This window comes from Carettochelys insculpta, chromosome 1 (assembly GCF_033958435.1).
Source record: "Carettochelys insculpta isolate YL-2023 chromosome 1, ASM3395843v1, whole genome shotgun sequence".
Taxonomy (NCBI): Eukaryota; Metazoa; Chordata; order Testudines; family Carettochelyidae; genus Carettochelys; species Carettochelys insculpta.
Window position 1 is genome coordinate 239,784,146 of NC_134137.1, and position 20,331 is coordinate 239,804,476.

Genomic DNA, 20,331 nt, shown 5'->3' on the forward strand with positions numbered 1-20,331 from the left:
TATACAAAATACTGTATTTTATGGAGAAGGTAAATCTTGTTTATCCTCTCTCATAACACAAACAAGAGGACAGTCCAGGAAGACTAAAAGCAACAATTTAACATCTAATAAAAATGATATTGTTACACACTGCAGAAAAAGTGAGAGTCATTGCACCAACCGATCATTGAGGTTCAAAATATATTAGGATTCACAAAAAAAGATCCAACAATTAGGAATAAAAGGAATATTCACAGTTACAATACATAGGACTCCTTCTTGGAAAAACTGAAGACACAAGCACAGGACAAACAGTATGTAATGCGAAGAAAATATTCCCCAACTGCATCTAAAGTATCTAGTCCTGGCCACTCTCAGGCTGTTTCTACACAAAATAAACAGCCCAAAATATGCTAATGAGGCATGGATGCAAATTCCCTGTGCCTCATTAGCATAAGGTCACATGATCTGGAGTCTGGAAGAGCGTCTTCCGGACGCCAAATCATGTGACCTTATGCTAATGAGGCATGGGGAATTTGCTTCCATGCGTCATTAGCATATTTCAGGCTGTTTATTAAGATGCACATGTAGAAGCAGCCTCAGAGTGCAGGATTCTGCACTAAGTAGGCCAATTGCATGGCAAATCCTATGTTTCCTTGAAATTAGGCTGTTCTCCATATGTGTGCATGACTCAGCTAGTCATGAAATGACAAATGTAGGCAGAGTTATACATGTAAGAATAAGCATAGCTCATAATGCAATATGGAGATATACCTATCTCATGGAACTGGATGGGACTTTGAAAGCTCATCAAGTCCAATCCTCTGGCCTCTTGGTAGAACCACACATGATCCCTGACTATTTTTTTTTTAATTTATTTGTCTCAGATCCCTAAATGGCCTCCTCAAGGATTGAATTCACAACCCTGAGTTTAGCAGGCTAATTCTGCTCTTATATCCCTTATTCTCCTAAACTCTGTAATTTAGAACCTCACCCTATACTTGCTTCCACTTAAGACTTGTTGAAATTTTTCCATCAGAAATGTTGGTTTCTTCACAGAGAATTAGATTTTCAAGTAAAAGAAATATTTTACAATATGTCTCCTTTCCATGGGGAAAAAATCATTTTTTTAAATTAGTTTTCAGCCAAAATCGGGAAAAAAACTGATTGCTCAGCACTGCCTTCTCAGCAGTGTAGTTCTGAAGCCTCACATTCTCTCTCTCTTTTATAGGCTGGACTATCCAACTGGATATTTCTCCTGATGCACAATGGCTATGGTGGTTCCATAATGCAGCAGAGCTGTTCAGGAAAAAAAGTAGAAACTGGTGCCACATCTATGAAGCGGTCCAACAGGAGGACCTGGCCCAGAGAAGAAAATGAAGATATGAGGCAACTGAACTAAAACTCCCACAAGGTACCATAGAGGTATTTCTACTTAATATTTGCTGGTTTTCCTTCTGAAAGTTTTGGAGTTTGATTTTTTTCCATCAAAAAGACAAAATTCCACATGGGGACAAAATTTCATGTTCTGACCAGTTCAGCTTCCACTAGCATGGAAGCTTGACCTTTGCAATGACTTTGTTGAGGCCTTCCGTAGTTACATGAATACACTTTTAAAGCTCTAAATTGCAGGATGAGATTGTTAACTCCTTTGCACTGAAAAATATCATGCCTTTCCGTAATGCAGCATGCACATCTAATGTAAATTTATTAATAATACATTTAATAATATAATGGTACATTTTATTGAACAGCAGAGCTATGTTAACATACAAGAATTTGAAATCTAGCCCAATAACTTTATATCTTTATAATGTCGTAATTACTTAGCAATGGTTGGGCCTGTTCCTTCCCTCATTTTGGGCAATTCTGAGCACAAAGCAAGTACATTGTTTATTAAATTGAAAGAATGCAAATTCTTTACATTTGCCAAATCAAAAGGGACAACATGAATTTGAAAGTTGACCAGTTTAAAGAAAGCAGTTAAAAGTGGTTTCAGATCCTTTAACTGCCAATCTGTTGATTTTTTTCCCCTGATAATATTTTCTAGCTACTTTATTAAAGACTTAAACAAATAATTGGGGAACTGTTTAACTTAGACCCAGATTTTGAAAATACTTTCACAAAAGAGAAGTCTGTCAGCAGTTGTAATGACATGCCACCCTTGAATTAAACAGAGTTACTCCATTGTACACCAGCTGAGGGACTGGCTAAATGTTTCATATTTGTAGGACTTTAGAAATGACTTTCAATGAGTGGAAGATGTGGCATAGGTGACTACTATTCTCATAGAGTACAATCCTGCAAACTGCCTAGCATTACCATAGGGTGAGAGATACTCAATGAGAGATGGGTGAAATTCTTCTACCAAAACTTTCTTTTTGAAAAATGCAACACCAAAATGTTTTGCTACTTTGTGCCAGTTTTGCCAAACTGTTCTTACAGAAAAAATAAAAAAATCCAAAAAAGTCAAAATGTTTTGTTTTGCCATTCCAGTGATATTTGGTTTTATATTTCTTTTATTTTTAAAGAATGAAAATATGTAAAAATGCTCAAACTAGGCCAAAATGTTATATGTAACACAAAATATTTTATATTTTTCAATTTTCCATATATTTCATAAAAATTCAATTTCTCCTCCAAAATGATTTTTCCCACTTTTCAAACTTTTCAAAAATTAGATAAAACAGTTATTTCCCCCATTCTGTCAACTCTATTTCCTTCAGTGCATACTCCAGGTCTTCAGTACCTTATAGTACTGATCCCATATTCATTTTTTAATTGGAAAACTCACATTGCCAATTTAAAATCCACTCCAGGTGAACATTCCACAACATTCATTTTTAAGTTCATGGATTTTGCAAGCTATCCAACCTATAAGTAAGTCCATTTAACTTGTCTGCGGAACACTAAATCAAACCCGAATGGTAATTAAACACTTCAACCAAGAACTAATTTCAAAATGTAAATAGATAATGGATGTCTTTCTTAAAATAAAAAAAGGAGAGAGCAAACAAAACAAATTGTGATCCAATTCAACCACAGTTATTTCAAGAACTCAGATTAGATTATCTTGAAGGTCTCAAAGGCTGTGAAATTGAAGGACTGGCCCTGTCAGTGCAAGAAAAATGGTTAAGAGTGAAATTTACAAAACGCGGTTTAATCTGAAATACTTCTGTGTGATTGTACAAAAATTATGTAAGTCTCAATAGAGCTTTCTAATCTCATGGTTTACCACCTGTATTTCTACAGCTTCAGTCAACTATCGTACTTTCCACAGGTAGATCACAATACCTTTCAATCATTTCTAATATTCTACGGATGTTATGTTGGATAAATGGGAGTTTATTTCCCACAAAGACTTTGCAGCTCCTTGTAAAAGGGATCTGTGACATTTTTCAGCATAAATGGTAGTAGTAGCAATGGAGATGCTAGTCATGATAATGGGTAGGAGCTTTAAAAGAGATCAGACCACTAATCCTTCTCCTTATGTAAGTGACTACGATGCTGCTGTGCAGTAGGTTCCTTACCCATAGCATTCCCTTTAGCAGACACCTCACTGGAACAGCAAAATTCCTTTGCTCTTCTGACTAGCCATAGGCAGAACGTGTGTTACACCAAATGTAGTTTTCTGATTCTCAACAACCAGTCACTAACGCATTGTTTCACGGGGCATTTTCCCCACAGAGACCCCAAGGAGGGTTAATTAGGATTAACTTTTTACTTTATGAGCTGCTACATAAATCTTAATTACTATGACTGCCTTATAAGGAAAAAATAACTCAGACAGGTTAAGTTCACCATTATTTGGGGTTATTCTACAGGCAATAAAATGGAAGAAGCATTAAAGGGGACAAAACAAAAAGGGGAAGAAAATAGCTCAGAAATGTCCCCCTTCCTTTAAATCTGATCAGTGTTTTTCAGGAAATTAAACACTGAGACTATTAGATTCAGATAGAAAACAGATGATGTTATACATAGAAATACTACAGCAGATTCTATGGCTACACAGCCGAGACATATGTGAATAATCAATGCAGTATTCTGGAAAGAACCTTTTATGTTTTTAATGCTTAACACTTCATAACAGGGCATAATAGGCAGGATAAAAAGAAAACAGCACAAAATGTACCTTAAAAGATGACTGTTTTTCCAGACCTTTATATTTTAGATCCTCTTTTCCCATTTGCCACATTATCCAATTTGTCCTTATTGCCTAACTGCTATTTTAGCATTCTTCTTATAGCTGGAAGATCTGTCTAGTATGGTCTGGCATAAACTCTGCAACTGCCCTTAGAGCTGATACCAATGATAATTCATTCATTTAGCTATGAGAGACTGTAATAAGTGACTGTAGACAATCTCCTGATATAGAGAATCACAGATCTTCAAGGAAATGACAAGTGGTTATAAAAGATAGCTGTGAATTATAGACAAACAAACAGGCTTCTACAACGTTTGACTCCCAACTTTGTCTCCCTTGTTTACCAAGGAAGGACCATAGCCTGAATGAAACTATATGAATTACAGAGACATCTAGTGGCTGACTACTATCATTACAAACAGCTTCCCAGGAAAATGAAGTTTTTCAACTCTTCAGTACCAAAGCTTTGAGAGCCCTGGAATAATAAACTGAAAAATTTTACTCAAGGTTAGTTTCAAATGCATTCATAATCACAAGAAGTGGATTACTTGGTTACTACACTTCTTAATCTCATGGGAATATTATTAAGGGAGTGGGGTGTTGGAAAATGAATAGTATTTATAATGCATCCTTCATGAAACAGAAGTCACACAAAGCATTATGAAAAACCACTAGCTGAAAAATATTTATGAAATTCTGTATTAGTAACCAAGAATATGTGTTCAGTGTATTAGGAATGAAGTCACATTTTAGGCTTTCTATTATTAAAGCTACCTTGTCTGTGTCTCTGTCCCTCTCCTTGTTTCCTATTAGCTCATTTCTAATAGCTAGTACTTATGTTTAAAACAATAATATGAGTAGGTTCAGTTTCTCATAGTTATCAATTTCTCATTCATAGAGGATAGATCTGTGTACCCTAATGGGAATAAATAATTTGACACAGCCTATCTTTTGTTCAAGTTATCTGCAAAACTATTTTATATTTTACAAATTTACTTGTTATTCTACATTGATATAAAAGTTAAGGGCTATCAGTTTGGTTATTCATCTATATAATCATTGCCTGTTTGTGCTGCATTGTTCATAATCTCTGTTACATGGCAATGTTTTTGCTTCCTGATTGGCTGATTAGAACTGTTTTAAACAGGAAGAGGAAAATTAAAGGAATTTTAAGGTGGCCACATGAATTTAGCTAAATTCATCCAAATCTTGCCAAAATTTGTGGCCATTCTTGCGAATAAACCATCAACCGTGTGAAAGAAAGTTCAAAGCAAATAAATCAGAAGGTTTGCAATGAAATTAATTTGAAAAAAAAATTCAAATGACTATTTGCAACTGCTTTCTTGGATTATTCATACAGCTGTAGTTCAGAGCATGCAAATCCAACACAAAAATGTATTTATGATGTAAAGTATTTTACCTTTCTTTCATTCATGTCATCATTTTGGCTTTCATATTCACCCTACAGAAACAAACCAATGGTAAGTGCTGAATAAACAGAAAAATGTAATAAAAGAAAGAATATTTTAGTGTAGTGTTTTTGCTCATCTGTTTTGCACTATCATTTTTTACTGTTCAGTTACAGCCAGAATATATTTCATTTAAGACTTTATAGTATTATGATATACAACACATATGTTGGTAGATATATTTTATTCACACAGACCTAATTACTAGTGGCTGTTCAGGAAGTCCCCGACTTACAAATGGGTTGCTTTCCAAAAGTTTGTTTGCAAGTCAGTTGTTAGGAACTTGGAATTCATTTTCCCATAGAAATAATGTTATAAATGGTAGTTGGGCTCCAAGGCTAGCCCACAAAAGCCCTATTTAATCCACAATGCAGCTAAAATACTGCATATTTACAATGAAAAATAGTAGAAATAGCTTTGTGTTTAACATGCAATTCTGGTGCTTCAGGACAGGCAGGTTTAACTAGGGGAGAATGCAGAGGTAGGTAGAGATTCCAAAGAGGCCTTCTGAGCATACCTCAGCTGCCCCCTCCCCCCACTTTCTTCTGCCCCTCACTCCCACCCTCAGCCACACCTCTGCAAGCTCAACACCATCTCAGGCAGCCTCCAGCCCCAGCTTCTGGCCGCCCTTCCCCCCACCCCCCACAAGCTGTACCCAGCCCCCACTCACCAGGAGGTGGTGAGTTGCACAAGCAGAGGCCAGAGGACTGTGGAAGAGCAGGAGGAAGCGGACAGCTGGAGAGGACCAGCAATTTCTTCTTCAAAGCTCTGTTTCTCTCCAGCCCCCCGGCTGTGTGACCACGCCCTGCTTCTCCCAAGTCCTCCAGCTAGCCCCTTGTGCCATTCACCACCAACTGTGCCTCTTGCTTGTCCCCCAGAGCTGCAGTTGTGCTTTTGTTTGTCTGTGTAGATGGATGTTTGCCACCCCTTGATTGTTGGTACAGCATTTACAGCTGATGTTACAGTGATTTATTTTACATTTTAAGTTGCGTATACGTACATCATGAAGAGGATATGCTGCATCATAGACGTTGTTTGCTATTAATGTAGTAATACCTAAAGAGAAATAAAACAAAAATTGTTAATATCTATTTATAATGAATGGGGATGGGAAGAGATTATTACGAAGTATTCACTTTAGTCAGCTGTGGCAGGGACTGAGATATATGACTGAAAATAATCTAATGAATAATCTAAAGCTGAATAAGAGCCCAGGTCAGAAATTAGATCAATGTCCTGGAAATTAATTTTAACTTAGCAGGGAAATCAGTATCTTTCTGCTCAGCTAGGAGTTACTTTTAAAATAGTCTGATCCCCATGCTGGTTTTTTTTCCCCTGTAAGATGGTTTGTTACTATGGCCAAGGAGAGCTTCCCTCCTCCTTGCCCCTTCCCCTGGTTTGCTTGCTTCCTTGCCAGTTACCTTTGTCTCTTTTAAAGTAAGAAAATAGAGGTTAATGGTGGATGTTAAACCAAACTGTAGCTGAATAAAGAATGGTGTCATTAAAGGAACAAAGAGTAAGCTCCACCCCAAACATCAGTTTGGAGTTGTCTTCCCCCAGCAATGCTCGGGGGAAATAGTTAGGTCTGTGTTCTCCAGACCCAGCTCTGTGCAAATTATTTACACCAGAAGAGAATCTGTTTACTCCCATTGAACACGCAGATGTCAGGTGGGAAGTTAGATGGGAAAAAGGGCAAGAAGCTCTATGAACACTATGCACAAGCTATTTCAAAATAAATTCAAAATAGCGGGTGAGTTAGTTGCAATTTCATTAACCTCCTTACAGAAGTAATAGCACCTATTTGAAAAGACCTATTTCAGAACAGATGCTGTTAAGACATGGGATAACACTTATTTTGAAATAAGTATATTCCCTGGCTACATCTACACTACAGTGATCTTTCAAAAGTAGTCCTTCTGGAAGATCTTTTCCAAAAGAACCTCTTTTGAAAGAGAGCATCCACACACAAAAAAGTGGATCAGAAGAGTGATCTGCTCTTTCAAAAGAAAATGTCCACACAGCCCCCTTTCTTTCAACAGAATGGGCCAGCAATCAAAGAATCAGGTGCGGTGAGGACTGCTGTTTCGAAAAAAAGGGCCTGTGGAGGATCTACATGTTTTCCTTAGAAAGAAGCTTTCGAAAGAAAAGAAGGGGCTCTTACTGAAATGCTAGTGAAGGAGCACTTTCAAAAGGAGCGCTGTGTTTTTTCAATTTAATATAGAAAGAATGCTATTTGTGCGTGGACACTCTGCTGGATATTTTTAAAGGGCCCTTAATATAGACATGGCCCCTGTCTTAACAGCATCTATTTCAATTGTTTTATTTTGAAATAAGATCTACATGTGTAGACCACGTATTTTGAAATATTTTACAAGTGCTATTTTTGTATGTAGCAGCCTGGTTTCAGAACAGCTATTTCAGAATAGCTATTCTGGAATAGCTTATTTCAAAATAGAGATAACGCAGAAGTTAACATGAAGACTGTCAGTCTATTTCAGAGCCTTATTTTTCTACTTCCACTGAAAAAAGTTACCTACAAAATTTAGTCTTTGGGCCTCTTAGATAGCCCATGGCCAAATGAGAATTATTCTGGAAAGTTTCAGCAAAGTTCTGCTATCCATTTTTGGAATTAATTGAGTATTACATTCCCTCCTCCCCTGTACAAAGAGAAAATCTGATTATTTTAATTGATGTCACTGGGAAATTGGATGATTTTTAAATCTTCAAACTTGATATATACCAAGTCCATTATAGGGAAGAGCTGGTGGTTTGCATGGCTTTTAACATATTTAAAATTAAAATTAGAAGAAAGCATTGTTTTTACTGAAAAACAGCAAGCACAGGCCTGGATAGCAGCAGCAAATTTTGTACACCTGTAAAACTGAATAGTTAAACTGGGTCACTTGTGAGTATTAAGTGACATCCAGCTGTATGTTTTCATCTCATTCAACCCAGCCAAAGTGGTCATTTCCCAAATGTTTGGTTGAGTTTGAGGGTTGTCTAGATAGGGCTCAGTCTGCATAAAACTTTGGTGGTGTTGGAGGGAAGGGAATAACCAGAATCTTCAATCCTAATAAGAGCTGCATGAACATTTTTAGAAACAATAGTTGATTAATTGAAAAAAATGCAGTTTGGGGTCAACCAAAGCTATTTGAAAAGTCAGGTCAAATTTGGTGACTGGTTTTAGCTAGAAAAAAATGGACTAATTTATAAAAGTCAAAACATTTCATTCTGCCATTTTCTAAGTGAAATATTTTGATTTTCATTTAAAATAGCATCATGTTTTGAAATATAGTTATTTTACCTTTTAAATATATAAAAACCCACACATGAACACAAAAAAAAACCCAGAAAAAATGCTTCTTATTGAGCATACTTGGTTGAACAAATTGTTCTATTTAACCAGAATGTTTGTAGGGGTGAGACAAAAAGAGGAGCTTTGTTTTGGCAAGGCCAATTGAAAAAAAAATCCATTTAGGGTCAAACCACACTTTTTGATTTGGTAACCAATCTAAAAAATTAATCCTTCCCTCAGCTGTAATCTTAACATGCATCGTTCCTGCCACTGTTGTTTGTGATCTCTCTTGAACAGAGACTCTGAATAGCGATGAATTATGAAGTGGGATGAGCAAGTCAGAATCATTACCACTTGTGACCAAAGGCAAAATTTGGACCTGGGACTCCAGAGATAAACATCACTTTTCTAACACAGTGTGCTATCCACCTCATAAAATACATACATCATGTTATGTCTAAGTTAGGGTGTGAATGTAAAGGACAATAACTACTCTATGATAACCACATCTGGATGCTCTTATTCTGCACCAGGTGCCTTTTAGTGGTCTAGATTAATCCACTTCCACAGAGGATTATATAAGGAGTAATGTCACTAAAGTCAGAATAGCCATTGAAGTAAATACAGTTCCTCTTCCTTTGATGTAAAACCAATATGAGAGGAAGGTCAGTCCCTATTATCTTTATTGTCTGAAATATTTCTTTTAAAATCTAACCTCAGTTTAAAGTATCACACTCCACAGACACAGCTGTGTGCTGTCCACGCATCATGTAACTCCACGCAGTTCAAAGAAGTTGCATGCGGAATAATTTGGTCACACTTATGAATGTGCTCCAGCCATTCTGCCTATGAAGACATGTGATAGGCCTTTGGTACCTAGGACTGAGAGTCACCTGATCATCCCAGCTCAAGCAAGAAGGAGCCTTGCAGGTACTTGACTGGATGTCAGCTCCCTGAACCCACCACCATGTAAGCCATGCAAGCAAACTCCTCTGGGCTATGCCAGCCCTTATTTTACCTTAAAGAGTAACAGTAAGTGCAACACTTTCCCCTCTGAAGTATTTCCTATAGTTCTAGACTCTTATTTACAACCCACTCACAGAAATACCAAAACTACAGTCTCCAAATGAAAAGTGTACACACTGTCCTGAATGATTCAGTTTAGCAGCTGCTCTTTGCACGATACCATAGCACTGTTATATTTATAGAAAAAATCAACTTCACTTTTCAAATTCAACGTGAAAGAGAAAGTGAAGATGATAAGGGAAATAAAGGGTTACATATAAAAGAAATGACTATAAAACAACAAGAGCCATGGAAATTACAGGAGAGATGATTAAATATGGCAGAGAAAGTATGATCCACCAACTATGTAATATAGCATGGAAAGAAGGGAAGGCGCCTAAGGAATGAACAACATCTGTACTAGTGACAATACGCAAAAAAGGAAGTGCATTGGATTGCCAGAACTACAGAATGATTGGCCTAACGAATCATCTAGGCAAGGTGCCAATGATGATACTGATGGAGAGACTAGATAGATCACAGATAGAAGAACATCTAGCGGATGAGCAAGCAGGGTTCAGGAGAGATAGAAGTACCATACAGCAGATATTGGCACTAAGATTGATAGTGGAGAAACCTCAAAGAAAGAACAAGAACATCTACACTTGCTTCAACAATTTTCAGAAGGCATTTGACAGTATAGATCAGAAAGTGATGGGGGTGGTGCTGGAGTAGTAGAGAGTGGATAATAGACTGATACAGTTGTTGAACTATATCAATGACAATGCGGAGGCAGTGGTGAGAACATGTGGAGAGTTGGGAATTTGGGTTAGAATGAGTAAAGGTACAAGACAATGAGATCCAATATCATTTAGTATCTTCATCATGCATCTAGAGAGCATGATGGACAAGATCAAGGGAGAGGTAGAAGGGATATCTGTGCACAGGAAAAGAATTAACAACTTGAGTTTCGCAAATGATATAGTTATTATTGAGGAGGATGAGCAGAAGCTGGCAAAAATGGTGCAGGTGCTAAACGAGGATGGGAAGCGCTATGGACTGATTATGAACATCAGTAAAACAAAAACAATGGTATTTGGAGATAAGGAAGTAGGAAGGAAGATCAGAGTACATGGGACTGAACTAGAGAATGTAGAGAAGCTCGTGTATCTGGGGAGCAACAGAATGTGTGATCTAGACTGTAAGAAGGAAATACCAACTAGAATAGAGAAAGCAAGAGCAAGTTTTAAAGCGATGGATAAGATCTGGAAAAGCAAAGCAATTAGCTTAGGAATGAAGCTAAAACCCCTGTGTGTATTCAGCAGCATGTTGCATGGATGTGAGACGTTGGTGACAACAAAAGATTCGAAGAGAAGAATATTAGCATTCAAGAGAAGTTATTATAGAAAGATTCTGAGACTAAGATGAATGCAGAAGGTCAGCAATGAAGAACTATATAGGAAGATACACCCGAAAGAGAACCTACTGCAGAAGGTTATACAATGGAAGTTACAGCTATTCGGGAATATTTGCAGAATGAACAATGAAAAAAAATTCAAGACCCTGGTATTCGGTATAATGGAGAGTTTGAATTGGAGAGGCAGACCCCACAGAGAATGGGTACATGATATAATAGATTGGTGTGGATCTAGTCTACAGAAAAGAAGCCACTCTGCAGTGGACGGGGAAAGATGGAAGGAAAAAGCATGAGAGGCATCAGACACCAAACGGGCGCTGAGCCCATGGTGGCTGCTGTTGTTGTTGATGATGATTAGAAAACCATAACATCATTTCTAGAGACTAAACTTAACAGACTAACCTTCTATCTAAACAAAAAGGATCTCACCCTAAATGTCCTTTGCAGCATTTCCACCAAGCCTGGCTGAGATCTTATTTTCATGAATGTAAATATGCTGGCCATTTACTTCCTAAGTGTGGGACAAAGGGGTATCACCTTGCCTTCCCTTTGCCTTCCGCTTGTAACCTTCAAGTTCATTATGTGTACTCAGGGATGGTAAAATTCAACTTCTCTCTCTCCACCCCAGTGCTTGTTTTTCCTAAATCCTTCTTCTTCCCTGTTATTTTTGCATCTCTTTTCACAACTTTATCCTTGAATAGGTTTCCATTGTTTTGGCTTACAATGCTTATTTTAGATGCAGTGGGTGAATATTCATCTTTCATCTGGTGGAAATCCTGTTTTTCAATTCTGTCTTCATATAAATACTAGGAACATATTTTTAGCACACCACCATCAGCCTTGCTTTCATTTAAGATCCTGCATGATATTCTTTGGTGAAAGAGAATGCAAATGCCAGGATCAGGATATTCCTGACAGGATAACAAGTCTTGTGGACATGGGAAAAGCAATGGATGTGGCATAGCTAGACTTTAGTAAGACATTTGATACAGTCTCAAATGATCTTCTTATCAATAAACTAGGCAAATACAAATTAGATGGGACTACTGTAAGGTGGGTGCAAAACTGGCTGGATAACCATTCTCGGAAAATAGTTATTAATGGTTCACTGTCACGCTGGAAGGGCATAAAAAGTGGGGTTCCACAGGGATCTGTTCTGGAACGGGTTCTATTCAATATCTTCATTGACGATTTAGATATTGGCAGAAAAAGTACGCTTATTAAGTTTGCAGATGATACCAAGCTGGGAGGGGTTTCAACTGCTTTGGAGGGTAGGGTCAGAATTCAAAATGATCTGGACAAACTGCAGAAATGGTCTGAGGTAACAGGATGAAGTTTAATAAGGACAAATGCAACATAGTCAACTTAGGAAGGAACAATCAGCTTCATAGATACAAAATGGGACATGACCATCTCGGAAGGAGTACTGCAGAAAGGAATCTAGGGGTCATACTGGACCACAAGCTAAATATAAGTCAACTGTGTGATGCTGTTGCAAAAAAAGCAAACCTGTTTCTGGGATGCACTAACAGGAATGTTGAGAGCATGACGTGGGAAGTCATTCATCCACTCTACTCAGTGGTCATTAGGCCTCAATTGGAGTTCTGTGTCCAGTTCTGGGCACCACATTTCAAGAAAGACGTGGAGAAATTGGAGAAGGTCCAGAGAAGATCAACAAAATGATTAAAGGTCAAGAGAACATGAGCTATGAGAGAAGACTTAAAGAACTGGGCTTATTTAGTTTAGAAAAAAGAAAACTTAGAGGGGACGTGACAGCGGTTTTCCAGTACCTAAAAGAGGGTTACCAGGAAAACGGAGAAAAATTGTTCTCCTTGGCCTCTGAGGATAAACTGCAGCAAGGGAGGTTTAGGGTGGACACTAGGAAAAATTTCGTAACTGTCAGCGTGGTTAAATACTGGAATAAATTTCCGAGGGAGGTTGTGGAACCTCCATCACTGAGATATTTAAGAGCAGGTTGGATAGACATCTGTCAAGGATGGTCTAGATAGTTCTTAGTCCTGCCATGAGGGCAGGGGACTGGACTCGATTACCTCATGATGTCCCTTCCAGTTCTAGTGTTCTCTGATTCTATGATTGTGTCTGCCTTCTCAGCGGATACTCCTGGAGTTTTGAGTTATTATACTTCCTAGAATAATGCAATGGGATTACCCACTGGCTGATCCATAGGGATCAAGTCATATCCTTTTCGTCTGGATATTATCTCTATCAACATTTTTCTCTTTTTCTATTACATACACTTTCCATGTCACATTCTTGAAGAGAATGCTCCATAGCTGCAATGTGGAGTTGATATATTTGATTTGATGTCGACATAACTGTCAGGCTCCTAAATTTTCTGTTAGAAACAGTAGGGCCTGAACTGTTTGATTGCCCATATATTATTACTATGTTCTTTTACTATGATAGAATAATTCCGTTCAGTGGGTGTTAGCTTTTTACTCTAAAAGCAATGGGAAGATTTCCATTACTGACTTTTTGTTTTCATCAGCACCACACTTAAACTTGTACCTGATACATCAGTACACAGGAAAAATATTTTGTCAAAGTCTAAACTGGCCACTGTGATATAACATTCCATATGCTTTATGAAAATATGCCTAGGATGTGAATATATCGAACTCAGATATGCTTGAGGAGAGAGATGGCTCATGTAACATCTCACAGGAAAGATAGTAATTCACTGAATATGATTATCCCATTTGTACGCATGTGTCTTTTGTTGTAGATTAAGTTAGGAACAGTGACTTGGATATCTGTAATTTCATATTTGCTGCTCTGAACTTCCATCACTGCTGACACTGCAGATATAACAATTAGTGAGGCCACATTGCTGATGGCACATCAGCAGGAGACAAGTATCAGAGGGGTAGCCGTGTTAGTCTGGATCTGTAGCAGCAACGAAGGGTCCTGTGGCACCTTATAGACTAACAGAAAAGTTTAGAGCATGAGCTTTCGTGAGTTAATTCACTTCTTCAGATGCTGGTCCTGGAAATCTGCCTATTTATACCTGGCCTTGCAGATTTCCAGGACCAGCATCTGAAGAAGTGAGTTAACTCACGAAAGCTCATGCTCTAAACTTTTCTGTTAGTCTATAAGGTGCCACAGGAACCTTCGTTGCTGCTACAGCAGGAGACAGTGAACTGTAAAAGAGCTCAGCCTTCCTGGGAATGTGTGGGTCTGTTAATGAAGAATGGCTACTGAGACATGTGACCATGTCACCTGATACTAGAACCCATTGTGAATTTTGTAATTTTTCCTGAGAAGCTGGAAGGGGCATCGAACTTGAAATGAAGGACTCCTGTCTAATGCAGCTCCGGTTTAAGGGTTGGACACAAGGTAATCCAGGTCATATGTTCTTCTGGGGTACCCCACCCATGATGACTGCTGGAAACAACTAAGACTGAAGTGGGGAAGGAAAAGGGCCCAAACTGGAAGAGTGCCTTGCTTGTAAAGTGTATTAGAACCACATTTTGGGTGAGCTCTTACATGTAATTAGTTTCCTTAATGTATTAAGCTTATCTTGCATGCTTGTTTGTTTTGTTCAGTTACTTATTTTCTTTTCTGTCTGCTACCTATTATGGCCACTTCAGTCCCATCTTTTTTATACTTGGTAAGATCACTTTTGTTTAGTAATCAACCCAGTGTAAGTAATTACTATCTGGGGAGTAAGGAACCTGAGAATCTCCCTTTACGTTGTGGCAGAGAGTGAATTTCATGAGCTTATATTGTACAGCTCTCTATACAAAATCTGCACCACACACTCTCTGAGAAACTGAGGAACCAGTTAATCAACTCTCTTTCTATTACAGATCTCTATACAGCATAAGATGGATTTATCTAAGGTTCAAGTCACAGAGGGGCTGCATATCTGAGTACTAAAAAAGGTCTCATGATGCATTGTTCTTAGTCTGTTTCTGCAGTTTTCTGTCCCTGTGTCTCAGTTGAAGCAGGCTGGAGAGCTAAGCTCAACAAGACAAGGTTATAGACAGGGGCCACAGACTTGTAGAAATGTTTGTGGTGCCCAGAACCCGCACCACTCTCCCACCCAGGCTCCCTCCCCTGGTACCTGCCTAAGGCTCGGGGAGAGAGTCTGGGTGCAGGAGGGGATCTGGAGTGCAGGATCTGGGATGATGATTGTGTGTTGGATGTAGGCTCTGGGCTGGGGCAGGGGACTGGGCTGCAGGATAGGGTGCAGGCTCTGGGAAGGAGTTTGGGTGCAGGAGAGGGTGAGGGATCAGGCTCTGAGAGGAAATGTGGCTGTGGGAGTGCTTCTGGGGTGCAGGCTCTGAGGTGGAATCTGGGTTTTGGTTGCTGGCTCTGGGATGGATTGTGGTGGAGGGAGGTGATGGAGGTATGACAGTTATCTGGGGCACCTGCCTGTGGTTCCTAGGCGGGGGTGGGGTCTAGAGATCTCTGTATGCTGCTGCCCACAGGCATTGCCCCCAGAGCTCCTATTGGCCACAGAGGCATTCGGGGCGGGAGTAGCTCACGGAGGCACAAACATACACCCTGCCCATGGGCCTGGCTGCTGTGTGGAAGAAGTCACTCTAGTCCCACTGTGCCAGTAGTGGTGGCAGGAGCCTTCAAGCCCTTTTAAATTGTCTGAGGCCAGCATGTGGGACTTGAGGAGAAATCTGGCCCCAACCTTTGCTGGAGAAGGGCCCCCTGGGGAAAAAAATATTCCTGGAGCTTGAGCACCATGGCCCACAGGAAACTCGGTGCCCCTGTTTACAGTGCTCACAAGCTGTCAGGGGAAGCAGGAGCAGTGGCGCCTCAGCACATCAGGTGGCAACCCCAAGGGGATCCCAGCCCATCACAGCCACAAGAGACTTTCCTGACAAGATGGTTTTGATGAGGCAAAGACACTTCTGACAAATTTTGTCCCCACTATTCCATATTGCTTTGTTTCCCTCCCCCAAGCTCCCTCCAAGAAAAAAGTAGCAGATACAATAGCATGTGCAAATTAGCAGTAACAGTCAACCAAACCTACGAAAGACTGGCCTTGGCTTTTAGTGGGGAGTATAAGCCAGTTAATAGTAACCCAAGGTACTGAGACCACTGACAAAGAAAAGTGATATCTACTCTGCTGCCTTAGCTGGGCTTGAGTTGGCTTTTAGCTCATGTGGTGAAGCTTGTGTTGAATAACCTCATACTGGGCTTCTGAACAGGCTCCAAAGGCATCAGGAGAAATTTAACTATCACTTACCCAGTGTCCTAAATATGGAATTCTGGCAGCTTCTATTTTATATTTTGACACTTGCACAGCAAAACCTGCATTTCTGATCTTTGTTAGCACAAATCCCAAGATCACATCAAGAACTGCTAAATGTTCTTGTAGAACTCTTACCAGTTGGCACTGAGGGCTGAATAGATTTCTGTTCACAACACAAGTGGGCATATCCAATTTAAAAGCTTGTCTCTTACTAATCAGCTTTAAAAGTAGTTGTTCAAAAGGTGAACAGTAACAGAGAGATAGCCATGTTAGTCTATATTCTATCAAAACAAAAAAGCAGTCCAGTAGCACTTTAAAAACCAACAAAATAATTTATTAGGTGATGAGCTTTTGTAGGACAGACCCACTGGTCTGAAGAAGTGGGTCTGTCCCACGAAAGCTCATAACCTAATAAATTGTTTTGTTAGTTTTTAAAGTGCTGCTGGACTGCTTTTTTGTTTTGTTCAAAAGACGATAGTTCCTTTCTAACTCTATGTGGGTCCTCAGAAAAAAGGTACAGTAATGTATCCCTGGGGCTGATTTTGTTAAGCAAATGTACTTTGTTTCACTCTCTAGTTCATATGAGAAAGCACTAGCACATTTTTATATGCTCTTAGACAAATCCATTCATTATTTTCAATAAAATGTTAAATTATTGAAAAGGGTCACCTTCAAAACAACACGCATAGAACACTGGTAAATCTCTCTTACCCATACTGTGTTTGGCCTTTGAACAAGATGTGCGCTTTAAAATTTCACGTACCTACAGAAAGAAAAAAACAGTGATGCAACAAATAATTTATCTCTTAGGATTATGTTAATTGCAGTGCCAGCACAAGCCACAGAACTACACATAAAAATAAGACACTCTTCTATAGTTCACCTGTAGCAATATGTAAAGCAATCCTGTGTCTGATTCATGTCTAAATATATATGGTTTGGGACCATTGCATTTAAATATTTAAATAAAATAAATTTACTAAAGTGCTATTTAGAAGCTAAGTAAGCTACATCTGTGAACAATACTTAAATCTAGAGTAGCTCCATTGATTTCAACAGACCCATAGTAATTTATATCCTTCATTGCATCTGTGCCATTTAACTCAGCTGAGAATCCAGCCTCTGATCTTTCCTTTTACATAGTGGCACAAGGGTTCCTGAAAAAAGAACTAATCTTTGGCTAACTACTACTTGCCTTTGCTCACAAAAGCAGCCATATTACTTTCAGCAGGACCACTCAAATAAACAATAATACCAAGCTCTCTGAGAGCTGCTAATGGAATGTACTGTTTAAGTGCTGTACAAAGGAGGTCATTATCATTATCCCCATTTTTACTGGCCATGAAATTGCATGACAAAGAAGGGAGGTGACTTGCCATAGGTCACCCAGCAGGGGAGAGGCAGAACAAGGAGCAGAAATAAGTTAAGCAGGAGTTGTATTTTATTTTTGTTCATTTTCCCATTACTTTTATCTTGGCATTGAATATGAACAATTGGGTATACATTATAACAATTTTGCTAACATTATGGACCTAGAGAGCCTCAAAATACTATAGGTCAGTCAGTCAGATCCTCAGTTACCATCAATCAGTGTAATACCATTTAAGTTAATGGATCTAAGGTGATATAAGCCTGTGTAGGCTCTGGCCCTAAAACTCACTGGCCTAATTCTACAAGGAATTAAGTGAAATTATTTCGGAGTTATACTCCTTTAAATGAGAGCTCTTCTTTTCAGTAGTTGACATATTTGCCACAATGTCAAATAAATACATTAGGAAGGAGGACACAATTAAAACATTATACATATGAAACCTGCACTCTTTTCCAAGCAATTATGAGACAGATGGTTTGTTTACCAACTGTCTGGATCTGTCGCACCTGATTGCACGTTTCAGTTGCTATGAAACAATAAGCAAATAGTGATGAAGTCAGCAAGGGGAGCCAAGTGCATTCTCTGTTGAAGCAGATACCATTAAGCATAGAAGATTGTATCAGGGCTGAGGCCACACATGGTTACTTACTATTCGACTGCGGGTACCATTGTCAAAAAATGTGTCTTTGTCTTTAATGTTGTACCTTAAAATGGTGAGAGACAAGATGAGTTAAGTTTACAAGAATGCTACTAATGAATAGGATTATACAGCAATTTGGTTAAGAATCCATCTGAAACCATTGCAACAAAAACTGTATTAAATGACCATTCAAGTAAAGGCTTGAGAAAAAACAGCTGCTTAAAGGAGAGGGAGGTGAAGCAGAACAGTATATATTTGTTGATACTCTAAGGTGGTCTCTGAAGACAGGAGGTTGCCTGAGCCTATTGAACTCTGCAAAGATTTCAGTATATTAAGAAGACTATGGATTACATAGGTTGAAAGCCATAATTGGACGAGTTAATACAGAAACACTATCCAAATGTAAAATAGCTAAAGGAACGCTTTTATTGTTTACATAGACTGACATTCACATTTTTCCTTATAAAATAGCCACAGTGTTCTAACATTCCCTTGCCTCAATTAATGCTATCAGATTTCAACTAGCCTTAATGCAGATGTTCATTACTCTTTTCAGGAGGACTAAGTCAGTACATTTGCTTTCATATAATCAATCCACAACAGGTATATAATTATTATTCTGTAAATAACTATTAATCAAACCCATGACTCCTCATCAGTGAAATTAACTTTGCCACTTTACTCTCTCTAGCTGACTTAGTATGTTTTCAGTACTAATGAAAAGGGCAACCAATGATGTTGTAGGTCACTATATTTATGTTCCTTTATTTGTCAACATAAATGCAGGGAACCAAGCATTAATGAGGCAGTAAGAACTGTTAAACATCATATTAGGCCCAAAAGTATTACTCTAGCTGGAAGGGCAGGCGGCAAAAATTCTTTATTTGCACAGTATTAATCAATTTTAATTACTTTCATAAATCTAATCCAACTAGAAAAATATTTCTTTATTTTATACCTTTTTCCGAGCTAGAAAACAATTTATTTGGCACTATGAATTCAAGTTAAAAACACACCTACTTCATTGAATATGATTCCTTCTGTTACCAATGCTCCCACAAGTGTCCTATCCAGTGGAAGCAGATATACCCAACGAGGTGAAATTTTGTATTGAGTTATACCCAGTGTAAACCAACTAAACCCAAGAAGCAGGGTAAGTTAGATTCACATTCACTCAGATCATATTAGACATGCATGCGTAAGGTCATCTTCATTAGTATAACCCACACACCAAGGAACTGAAAGGAAGTGACAGTTAGGCTATGTTTACATGGCACCCTCACCTCAAAATAAGCTACTACAATGAGGTATACAGGGATGCCAAAATAGCATGCCCATTATTTCAAAAACTGTTTCAAGACAACGGGTGCATTTCTTAGATGCAGGCAGCTATTCTGGGATACTGCCCCTATCCCAAGATAACACCCACCTTGTAGGCATAGCTTTAAGGAGGGAGTTTGCCTATCTTGCACTCTCATTGGTTGTTTTTCTTGCTACCCTGCTCTTCTGATCTCTTGCAATGCACATTGATTCACCCAACATTAAACTGAAACAGAAGGCCACATTCAGAAGTGACATGACAAGGGGGCTGAGTAAATTACACAAAGAGAAGTAAGGGTAAGTGAGAATCCCAGGGGCTCTGATTTTCCATTCACTTACACCACTGAAACTCCATTAACTTTACTAGACTTATTCCTGATTTGCACTAGTTTAAGAGGAAAACCAGGCTCTGTGTATGTCATTTGGAGGAAGTCAGTAGCGAGACTAAAGTTATTGT

General features: G+C 38.7%; 1 protein-coding gene across 1 annotated transcript in view; it reads right to left on the reverse strand.

Moving 5' to 3' along the window:
• The window catches only part of ANO2 (anoctamin 2), a 281,244-nt gene that overhangs the window by 200,691 nt on the left and 60,222 nt on the right, over positions 1–20,331 (reverse strand). The window contains exons 5-8 of the mRNA XM_074983665.1: positions 18,564–18,618; positions 17,254–17,305; positions 6,593–6,648; positions 5,544–5,585 (exon numbers count right to left, since the gene is read on the reverse strand). Coding sequence (XP_074839766.1) covers positions 5,544–5,585; positions 6,593–6,648; positions 17,254–17,305; positions 18,564–18,618 — 205 coding nt within the window. The remainder of the gene's footprint in view (positions 1–5,543; positions 5,586–6,592; positions 6,649–17,253; positions 17,306–18,563; positions 18,619–20,331) is intronic.